General features: G+C 43.2%; 1 protein-coding gene across 1 annotated transcript; it reads right to left on the minus strand.

Annotated features, from left to right (window-relative positions):
• Positions 1-1,637: 1,637 nt before the first annotated feature.
• kynu (kynureninase) lies at positions 1,638-7,807 on the minus strand. The gene is made up of 14 exons (XM_069675465.1): positions 7,686-7,807; positions 6,289-6,483; positions 6,071-6,191; positions 5,907-5,989; positions 5,382-5,443; positions 5,110-5,181; positions 3,640-3,714; positions 3,363-3,509; positions 3,027-3,125; positions 2,853-2,926; positions 2,674-2,726; positions 2,395-2,480; positions 2,057-2,287; positions 1,638-1,915 (listed from the first exon to the last, which is right to left on the minus strand). The coding sequence occupies exons 2-14, from the start codon at positions 6,455-6,457 to the stop codon at positions 1,793-1,795; spliced, it is 1,395 nt and encodes a 464-aa protein (XP_069531566.1). The 5' UTR covers positions 6,458-6,483; positions 7,686-7,807; the 3' UTR covers positions 1,638-1,792.
• Between the last annotated feature and the right edge of the window lie 4,097 nt (positions 7,808-11,904).

Consider the following 11,904-nt stretch of genomic DNA (forward strand, 5'->3'; position numbering starts at 1 on the left):
AAACAGGTCCACAACCCTCCCACACACAAAGCAGGCAACACTCTGGAACTACTTGTGACTCAGAATCATAAACCTGTCACAGGCACAACCCTACATCTCTCTAATCATTTACCACTACCTTCAACTCACCATGTCCTTGCCAGAACTCCCTCAAACTCCTCCACAAACATCCAATCCCTTACACTAACCCAGCATTCAAATTAACTCTGGGTACTGTTACATTCCCCAAACATGATTAGGGAACGAGGGGGACTAACTACTAAACAACACCTAGGGACAAACAAGGACAGAACGCACTATCAGCAACAACAAAGGCAAAACAAGCATTTACAACACTCTGAGCTTCAACCACTCCAAAACAAAGGACAAGCTGATCTAACAACCCCCTACCACAATTAAACACATAATACAACAACAAAGACATACACAAGCTACTCACACAATCACCCTCCTTCCAAAGAACCACTAAGCACTAGCATTATCAACATCTGTGAGGGAAATTCTCCTCCTGAAGATAATTTGTGAAGAAGAAGCAAACTCAATGTTATGAATCAGGTCTCTTTACTTACATTTTACATGCAGTTACAGTGTTCAAGCTTATATACAACATCAACAACCCCCTACCCCATCCCCACATGGTACTTCACTCATCCACCTGGCCTTCGTCAGCAAGATAAGATGATCCTTCTCTGCTCTCCAGGGGGGGAAGCCGGGGTTCACCAAGTAAACATCATAAAATAAATTACACCCCCCCCATATAAGTTCACATTTAGATGCCTCCTCTCTCATACTCTTTAGACTCTTGCCGTCATTACTTAAGTTGACACAGGTGAGCACAATCACCTGCTGAGGTCATCAGACAACAAAAGGTAGAGCTCCAAGCAGCACACAGAAAATGCCATATATAAGACAATCCACTGACCTCAGTGATTATCAGCAACAACTTGCGTCATTCTCCGCCAGCTTCAAAACTTCAACGCAATGATTGCCAACCACAGATCAATATCCAGCTTTGGACAGACCAAACTCATACCCACTGAGTCTGCCCAGAAACTAAGCATCACAATTGACAACCAGCCAGCCAACCACTTCATTTGCCCTGTACAACATCAGGAGGATCAGACCCTACCTGTCAGAGCACGCAACACACCTGCTGCTACAGGCTCTCATAATATCTCACATTGACTACCGCAACTCCCTACTGGCAGGCCTCCCTGCATGCACGACTGGTCTTCAAGCAACCCAAAACAGCACACGTCAGTCCACTGTTCATATCCCTCCACTGGATCCCAGTTGCTGCTCACATCAAATTCAAAACCCTGTTGTTCAGTTAAAGAACAGCTCCTGTCTACCTGAACGTCCAGGTCTACACTCCACTATGCTCTGCCAATCAAAGGCACCTGGTGCTCCCATCACAACAAGGCCCTAAGTCTCTAACTTCACTCTTCTCCTCTGTCGCCCCCTGGTGGTGGAACGAGTGACCAAACTCCATTCGGTCTGCAGAGTCCCTTTCACCTTTAAGAAGAAGCTACAGACCCAGCTCTTCATGAACACCTCTGCAATGCTGATGATGACGATGGTGTTGATAATGACAATGAAAACACTCGTAATCAGAGCCAATAAAGGAAAAACAATAATCTGTTCTTCAACATTTATTTCTCATTTCAGCCAATTCATGTTAAAAATCTGTAAAACGCACAAATATGAAGGTGACATGTCTAACAAGGAAGTTTTTGGATACCTCAAATTTATTCAGAGCTGGTATTTTCAGAACAAAGCTTCCTCTCTTCACTCATTGGCTGCCGCTGGCTGTTAGAGCTTGTCCCAGCGTCTCTACGAAGCGATGGACATCGTTGAAGGAGTTGTATATCGGCGCCGGAGACACTCGCAGCACGCTGGGCTCCCTCATGTCACACTGAACAACACCAAATTACAAAGTTAGTATTCAAACAGTTCTATCGCTGAGCTCGACACTTCTGTGCTCTTATTTTGAAGGTTTTGTGTCATGACACATTTACTCATGATTCAGCTGTGATGGAAAGTAAATGATACTCACAGCGACGCCCCTCTTGTCCAGCTCCTTGAACACCTTCCCGATGTGGACAGAGAAGGAGAGGGAGAGCTGGCAGCCTCTCTGCTCGGGGTCAGAAGGCGTGAGGATGCGGACGTGAGGCTTCTGAGGCTGTGCGGGGTCTTTGGTGTAATAATGGTGGATCAGAAACTCCAGGTAGCCCGTCAACAGGATCGACTTCCTGCGCAGAGCTGCCATGCTGGTCATGTTAAACACCTGAACAAACAAAGATGATTTCAGTGCAAATTACACTTTCAAAGCATTTTATGTCACATCATTTTTGTACAATTCTTTATTTAAGGGGTGTTTGAGGGCTGCAGTACCTCCAAACTGGCCTGCAGGGGGCAGACCAGCAGGATGGGCTGGTTGGACAGTCTGAAGCCGTTCACTCCGGGCTGCAGCTCCATCACTGACGACACAAATAACACTTTAACAAAACAGGGTAGGGAGCTGTGCATTTAGGGCAGATGTAACATTTAATTAAACCACAAGATGGCAGCATTCAGCACCCTTGAAATCACAGCCCAGGATGTAAACTCTTCACATTCACAGTTACAGACAAACTTTCTGCAGGTTGCAGCTCACAAAAAACCTGTTTTTACCGTTGCTCATCTCAAAGCGGGTTTTCAAGTCGTGTCCCCACCAGCCCATCAGCCTGCAGGACACGGGAACACGTTAAATGCTTTCAAACCTACATCTTTTAATCATTGTGTGCTTCACATAATTATTAACCCTTCCCTTGCCTGAGTGTAAATAAACAGTTTGGACTGTCAGCACTCACGCAGGTTTGATGCTGTCTTTGTGCTTCTCGTGGATAAAAGCTCCAGCCAGACCTCCAGCACCCGAATTTATATACTGACAGGAGACAGTCAGTCGTCACTTCGACATTTCATGCATTACCTACATGACTTATTTTCTGAGTAATACAAATATAAAGCAGGTCCTGTGAACTCACCTTATAGGAGCACCAGCAGGCGAAGTCCACCCCCCAGTCGTGCAGCTTCAGCTCGGCGTTTCCTGCAGCGTGGGCGCAATCGAAGCCCACGTAACAGCCCTGAGAGACCAACAGGACACCTCTCTGTTTTACTTTTCTTACCATTAATATTTACAGAACATTAACTTAATTTAAAAGTTGATATTTCTCCATAAAACATCTGAATTGTGCCGCACTGCTTGGGCTAAAACATGGTAAACAAAGGAAAGCAGCTTGTTGCATGTTACAGAAGAAGAAGTACTCACACCTTTTATTTCACAACAAATAACACCTGAAGAAATGAACTGTTTACGTTACCTTCTTGTGTCCGGCCTCAGTGATGGCAGCCATGTTGAAGAGCTGCCCGGTGTAATACTGAACCCCGCTGAACATCACCACGGCGATGGAGTCTCCCTCCTTCTCGATCACCTGCAGGATGTCCTCGGTTCTCAGAGTGTCTTCTCCCTGAGCAGCAGACAGAGTCACCACATCGGATTGTTCACTTTCCAGCCTGACAGCAGCAGGCAGCACATGTATGGTTCTGTCAGGGACAAGCTGTACATATAAGCTGTGTGTAAAGTGTGTGCGTTCATACCGGTCTGGGCGACAGCATCAGCATGCTCTTCTGAGGGTCGAATCCTCGCAGGCGGATCTGAGACTCGACAGCGTACTGGAGACAGGAGAGACGTTCGTTTGTTCATCATATTGAAGTTTGTAGCTGGACCCACAAACTAAATACATATCTTTATTTTTCTTCTGTCACTTCACGGGCGACTTTTTACCATTTTGTTGCAACCATTAATATCTGCCGTTAACGATCCCAATTGGCGTCCAGTTGTTTCCTTCTTTAAACAACTTTGTGGTTTAAAATAAAAGGTTTATGGATGCACTTTGTTTTTCTAAAACATCCAATAAATAAATACAAATCTTTAAAAACAAAATCATGCATGTACCACTTCTCATGCTCTGCTCCCCTAAAAGAAGAAGAAGACAGGCACATTGTTTTGTCCTCCAGGTACGCAGAAATCACATTTGAAAGTACAGACTGGAGCAACGATGATTACTAACGTCATTGTTTTTGCACCTGTTACTAGGGATGCACGTTATTATCGGCACGTTATCGGTATCGGCCGATATTGGCTTAAAAATGAACTATCGGATATCGGCCAATATAATTAATCGATAAAATAATGGGCTGCTGCATACTTGATTGATTTTTCGAAGTGTCCGAAATAGATAGCAAAACTGCTCTTTGCAATGACTGCTCAGCTTCGGTGATGCGAGGAGGAGCCAAGGCAAAGTCTTTCAGCACTACAAACTTGATTAACCATCTCAAGACCCGTCACCCCGACCGTTGTAACAAATGTGATAAGAGTCTCACGCTTATACTGTACGCTCATTCCAATACAGAAGAGAGTTGATGATCTCTGCAATTAGGTGTGCGGGAAAAAAATATCGGTATCAGTAATCGGCTAAATGAGTTGTAAAATATCAGCATATCGGATATCGGCAAAAAATCCAATATCGTGCATCCCTACCTGTTACCTGTTCTACACATGCACTGCTTTAGTCACAGTAGTGGTCTTTCTCTCTCTATACATCCTTTCAGCTACAAGTAATACACTTAAAGATTTTCATGTAAATAAATGTCTGTTAAGGCTACATCTATCCAGGCAGACTCTCTACCACTGATGGAAAACACAACAGTCGCCACAGACGCCCGGTCTGTAATACTGCAGATGTAAAGGCTCTCATCAGTGGGCCATAGGCTCAGTCACCACTGTGTGACCTCATTCAGAGATAGATAAAGACTCATCATTTTAAACTCCTTTGATGTTTAAACCGCTTCTTGTAGAACAAACTCAGCTGGTCGACGAGCAGCTCGTAACATCAAGTAAACTCTGATATTCACACAGTTTTTGTTGAAACTGGGGTCAAAGTTCAGCCGTAGAATCACCAGGCAGTTAAAGAGGAATTCGTTGGAGAGGATTTTATAGAAAACTTGCGTTTCAGTCTCCGGACTTTGACCCCGTATAGAAGACAACAGTTAAAGCTTTACACTCACATGGTCTGAAGGGAAGGCTCTGTCCTCCAGGAGGATTTTGTGCCGAGCTGCCGTCGGTTTGTAGAAGGAAAGCTGCAGAGATCGGACATGAAACACAGTGACTGAGTGTCACATCGTTAACGCTTCAACTCACACAGTTTACAGGAGCTTTCCAGGAAGTGTCTTCAAGCCAAAAAACATTTGTTTTGACGTCCAGTTTCTTCAATTTTATCAACAACTTTTAAGCAATTATTCACTTGTTTTTAAACAAACATAGAGTGAGTGTATCTTACCAGTAGAAGGTGTAGATTAACTGTCAGGCCGTTCATCAGGGCCACCTCCTCGGGTTTAGCTCCTGTGACAAACACAGTTGAACCACAATCACAAGACGCAAGAGTAGATTTACTTTGTTTTCCAGGACTTTTTCTTGGACGGATTATTATGTCATAAGATGGTCGATTACAAACACTGTAGAGATGTTTTCAGAGCTCAAAAATGTCTCGTGGATGTTTATGCCACGGGGAGGAAACGATTGTCTATAATGTGTCACAGGTGATTTCACAGCTCGTTTTATTTTTAAATAGTCTTTCTATCAGGATTCCAGAGCAACAGTTTTTACCAGCAGCAGCCGCAAACATCTACACGCCGCGTGTTTGTAACTGCAGATTGTTTCAGGACCTACACGTGGACTCTGGACTCCACAAAAAGTGCAGTGACCTCATCGAGCAGCTTCACACAAACAATCGCCGTGTAATTACAAGCCAGGATTCAGGTGTTTCCTGGTGTGAACCTTCAGAGCTGATAAGAGCGTCTCTTACCGACAACGTTGGCCATGAGCTCCTCGATGTTGTTTTCAGCCCACGCCCAAGGCCGAGAGCCCCCTAAGTGGCCGTGGACGCCCCTGCAAAGCAGCTCACTTTACACACTGCAGCCACGTTTATCTCTTATTGGAATCATTTTCACTAACACAACAGAAACGTACGATTTGGCCCACTTGTCCAGCTCCTCTTCCACGTACGTCCTGGCCATTTTGGGCTGCAGTCCCAACGAGTTCCCCACAAGGTACATGCAATCCTTGGTGCCATCAACCAGCGACAGATCAGCTGCAGAAACATCCAAGAAACACACATCAGAACCATTTTCATCTGATTAAACAGCTGAGACACTTTACCTAACATATTTGGCCCTTCAGAGACTCACTAGGAGGCAGATCTGAGATTTTGGGGATGTGGAAATGTTCTCTGAGGTGCTTCAGTTTGTCGTGTTTGTCGAGGTACGCAGCCACTTCTGCTGAGGTCGGACTGCAGCCCAGCGAGGCCGAAACTCGCTTAAAGGTTTCTGTCGGAGTTAAGCCTTCAAACTGCTCCATAACTGCAGGATTGGGAGGTTGCTGGCCTGCAAAGAGCAAACATAAAATATTTATAACATTCATTGTTACATTGACTTATTTTGGAGTCTAAATGACCAATAGGAACACAAGGTTTTGTGCAGCTTCAGTCGGGAGCTGGAAAAGGCCTGTAATGGCTGCAACAAAATCCTTTAAAAGAAATTGTTTTTATCCACTAACAGGCTCAGATTGTTATTCTAAGTGTCTGACAACATCACAGAAAGGACATAGACCTTTTTGTTAAAGAGGAAGTTCTTTTTTAAAGCCAGAAACAGACATTACGTCAGTCTCTTTACAGCCACCAAACTCCATTCACAAAAACAGCAATTTTAGCTCACAGAACTTGGGAGTTGCTGTTCTACTTCCGCCTCAATCAGTTTGTTTGTTTGTGTTACACAAATATTGTGTAGTATCTAAACTAACCGTTTAAAAGCCCAAAGTCACACAGCAACACAAACAAACTTACCAAGCAATGCCGTGGTGTACAGGCAACTCCCTTGTTCTGCACGTTAAAATGACTGTTTTGTCAATGGAGTCTGGTGGCTTTGAAGGAAATTGACGCAACTGCTGTTTCTTGGTTTTAAAGAAGGATCTTACCTTAAAACAGGGTCTAAATATCTGTAGGGATCCTTTCTGTAATGTTGTCAGACCCTTCTTCACACTTTCACTTTAACTAACAACATTATTCTGTTTGCACTGAATGACTTCAAAGACTCGTTTGCAATTGAAAGAGATGGATTATTATGTTCCCAAGGATGTTTTCATAAGTTGATAATTTACAGTTTTAAATACCTTAGAAAGACTTTTTAAATCTACACAGGGAGCAGGTCCTCCTGTGGTCTGCCATGTTGCTTTTCCATGCTTCTACAGCAGCCCTGAATGGACAAACTAGAATGGGCCCCCCGAGAGGGGCCTTTGCTTTCTTTTGTTGGTAGCGATCTTGCTAACTGAACGCTAGCTGCCACTGAATCCTGCACACTGCTTCTCTAAATAGCTGCAACGACTTTTATTTTTACCTTATACACACACGTACACACTGAGCAGTCACTTTCAACACATCGAACAGCCTACTTTCAGGCCGAGAGCGTTAACAGTTTTTCTACAGTTATATTTAAACTCACACATTTTGCTCTGAAAATCAACATCATGACAACTCATTCATTCATTCATTCATCCTGTCATAAAGTGGAATCTGAAAGCTGTAACGCACCGTCAGCAGATGAGCTTCCTCTTCACACACGGCCGTCAGACTGAGTGAAATCTCTTGGAATGCTCTTTAACCTCTGCGTGTGCTGCTCCAAGTTAATCATTGTTTTAATGAATGGACCGGAGGCTGACTCTTCATGGATCGGACTAATCCCTGATATTAATCGTCCTCCCGCAGCAGCAGGGGGAACAGAGAGAGTTCCCCATTTTTCATGGTTTCACTTTCATGTGTGAAAATCCAAACGTACGGTGTGAAATTCCACACGCGGTGAATAAACCACATGCTTTTGCTCGTGTAGTCGTCATTTAAAGGTTTTATAACACTGTGACTGTTAGAGTGAGTTCTTGCACATGAAGTTAAAGTCAGACTGTGTTAGCTTTACTGACTGCTTTAAGGGACAAAATGTTGCATTGTTTGTTTTTGCAAACATTTTGTAAATAACATTTACAGTCCTTTTAGGAGACAGGGAGTGTTGACCTTTAATTAGACCTTTGTCGTAGCTCGTACTGCATCAGAATATTAATCACATTCTTTCCTCCTGATCTTATATTTTAAGATGTTTTAGTTTAGCCAAATGTCACATTTCTTTTAATGCTCTTCATGTTCTTAAAGTTCTGTTTTTAATTATGTAAAGCACTTTGAATTGCGATATGTTTGAATGTTGCTTCATTAATAAACTTGCCTTGCCTCCTGTACGTCTTTCTACCATACCTCCACTAGATGGCAGCAGAGTATTGTCAGTCATGGAGATGAGGGCCAAATCCTGCACAGCTCATATAAATCCACTGTAACAGGACAAGAGCAACAAGAAATACAGATGTGAGACATTTAGTGTGCTAAAATAACGAGTTACCTAACACTACTGGCATTTAGACCTCAAATGTCAATGTTGCCTGGTTTTTATCAGAGGCTCCTGTGGTAAAAACAAGTTGTTTGTGCGGCAAAAAAATATAGAAATTAAAAGTTGTAGTTTGGATATATTACGATTGAGCAAAGAAAGAACATCTACAGGTATTTAAATGTTGCCTAAGACATCTAAATAAACATACATCATCGTTTTGTTTCTGTTTTTGCTGCTTTTCAATCAGTCAATTTGTTTAGTCTGAATCTGAGGACACCTCATACTTATAATATCTATAATATCACTTCTGTGACTTTTTTGTATTGATTGTATTGTATTTAATCACCGTAGCACAGTAAGTTAGCATGCACGCACAACACTTTGTATTGCTCTTGGCCAGCTCTAATCATATTTGTGTATCTAAATTGTATGATACAGCATGTTTTTGGAGCAATATTCAGGCATAACCTCCCTAACTCTGCAGGATTCTTCCTGACCTTCCTGACCTTCTTTTGCTTCCTGTCCTCGTCACAGCTCGCTAAGTCGTCATCTCGTTAGCCGACTCCTGCTGAAGGTGACGTCTTCCATCCACACTGCATCAAAATGTGTCGGGACCTAAAATGATAAATTATATTTCAACATTTGTTAAAAAATAACCTTAATTTGTCAAGAAGAGCCAAACGGAGCCAAGTGATGACACAGCATCAGTGACGCCTCTCTATTTGGGAAATGTCTTGTGATCTAAGTTGCGGAGTGAGGAAAGCAAACGCTGAAGGTTTAGAGGTCATGCTGTACTCCGACCTACAGTATGGAGGTGTAACTGTCCGTCAGGAAGGCCTTCTGCCACTCAGCATCTCTGGAAAACCTCCTGCATTCACACCACGACTGCAAATGTCTCCATTGTATTGTTTTATTAGTATTTCAGAGGACCCGGGACGGTGCCTTGAGGAACTCCTGCAATATAAATTCATGACCCCTGATACTACTTTTGTATAAGCTGTTTATTGGATCAAAAACAAAGATTATATTCTAATTATCAGTCGTTGAAATCACTTTTTTCTTTGTATTAAAGCTGTAAAACATGTCAGCATACATAAACTGTGTCCCAATCCAGGGGCTGCATCCTTTGAAGGCCGTGATGATTGTCCAGCGGACAAATGCATCCTCTTTCTCCCGGGACAACGAATGATCCATCGCGTGCGTCCTTCGCGGCCCAACTTATCCCAAGGTTTCATTGCGCGCCAATTCAAACAAGATGGCGGACTCTCAAGCCGCCTGAAGAATACACTTTAAATGTGAAACTTTTTGGTTTCAACTCAATCGAACAGCTTGAGAAACAAATGTTAAGAAAAAAAAAAAGGGGCCTTGAAACAAATTATGTTTAAAATAATAGGTTCAGTTACGAGACGTTAGTTATGTTAGCTAGTTAGCCTGCTAGCTACCTGTTGCAAGGCGTCAGGAGCCATGTTTGGTGACGCAAGCGGCGGGAACAGCTGACAACACAAACAGGAAATCCTCTGTAGACCAGACGGCTCAATTCAAGCTACGAATGACTCATCCTCCGCAGACCGCGTCCTTCGAAGGATGCAGCCCCTGGATTGAGACGTTTTAGTTTTAGTTTGAAACTTTTTGACAAGTTTGTGAAGTAGATTTGAACCTGATCTTTTACCCTGTGGTGTTATTGTCCCCTTTATGCTTTATGCAGCTGCTCCTGAACGTGCTGTTGCCACATTGACTCCTAAAGCCTCACAGCAGCTCACCTCAGACATGGCCGGCAGTAAAACTACTTAAGGAGTGCCCTTTAGGTCAAGCTGATTGCCCTTTGACCCCAACCGCCCAGCCTTCTGAGTTAACAGAGGCTAAATGATCGTTTTGAGGTCAAGATCAGACATTTCTGGAACAACTGCAAACTAGCTTGTTGTAGCACATCAAATGTAGCCTGTAAATCTGTTTTTAATCCAACTACACTCTTAAGAATAGTGTCATTTTAAAAACAGCAGAATTTCTTCACACAAGCTCTGTAAGAAAACGGAGCTACGTTTCATATTTGGTTGGAAATATGGAACTTTTGAATAGCGGGGAACGCAGACGTGTTAAAACTGACTCCGATTTTTTTAAGAGAGCAGAAACAATATGGTTGCAAGATGTTCGGGGGCATCGTGGCCGCTGACATGCCTCTTGCATGTTCTCTGCTTGTTGTTCTCACAGTAAAGGAGGATGTGTGACATCTGGAAGCGCTCAGGAGGCAGGACTGAGACCTCCCCCCTTGTCGTTTCTCAGGGCACAAACATCAAAGGAGGTGGCAGATAATGTTTTCTCTCCTCCAGCGAGGAGCCACCTCCTCTGCGCTCCCATACCGGGGAGGCTTTGAGGAGGTTCTCGGGAGTCTAATGTGCATGATACAGCACTTCTGAACACATGTAAGACAGGTGTGAAAAGGCTGAGCGCTACAGGACAAATTGGGGTCTTAGTGCAGGAACAGAAGGAGCGACCTGACGGAGAAAAAGTCACACAATCTGATTTAGTTTTTAGGTTTGAGTTTCTGTCCTCTGTAACGGTTCTTTGAGGCAGACTGAAACCTAAACTTTTATTCTATTATTTGTATTTTTAAAGCCTTTTCTGCCTTTATTTGAAGCCACACAGACAGTAGAGAGAAAACAGGAAATGAGGGGAAAGAAAGAGGGAATAATACGCAACAATAGCCCTCAGCAAGAGTGAATCAGGGAGACCACCGGGACTGAAATATGGAGCACAACAATCCTCAAAGACTCTTATTTTTCAGGCCCCTGTCTGATCTGAGGCTCTGAGACTTTCTCACAGTTTTGTGAATGAAAAGGCGAGCGCAGAACACCTGCTGCCGCTCTCAGGTCTTTATTTAGTGGAAAGGTATGTTGCCTTTGTCTCCGCGGCCGACAGCACCTGATATTTACTCCAAACTCAGGAGGACGACCTTCTCTGCTGCGGCTCTGCAGGGTCTCACCTCCACCCGCAGCGGAATCATCTCAGTCTCTAACTCAAAATCTCTTTGTGTTTTCAGTCACATGAAGAGATAATGAGAGGACATATTAGACCTCTGCAGAGTGGGTGGGAGTTTTAGTCAGTTATTAAAAAAGATTATGATTTTAAGTAATTAAAATGATGCTGAATTTTATATTTTGCTTTGCTAATGCGCTGAAAAAGCTTCTTAAACATCTTATTTCTTCCACTTAGGTCACATAAGACGGCAGAGCTTAAATCTCCTTTTTTTTTAATGAGATTTGGTGAAAGCAGCAGGATAGAGCTGCAGAAAAGCAGCGTAAGAGCACTGTTTAAGGTACAATGCAGTAAATATCAATATTTACAGCATCACAAATACAAACAACATCAATAACAAAACAGATG

This window comes from Semicossyphus pulcher, unplaced genomic scaffold (assembly GCF_022749685.1).
Source record: "Semicossyphus pulcher isolate SPU_LCO1_2020_fin unplaced genomic scaffold, fSemPul1.0.p SCAF_24, whole genome shotgun sequence".
Lineage (NCBI taxonomy): Eukaryota > Metazoa > Chordata > Actinopteri > Labriformes > Labridae > Semicossyphus > Semicossyphus pulcher.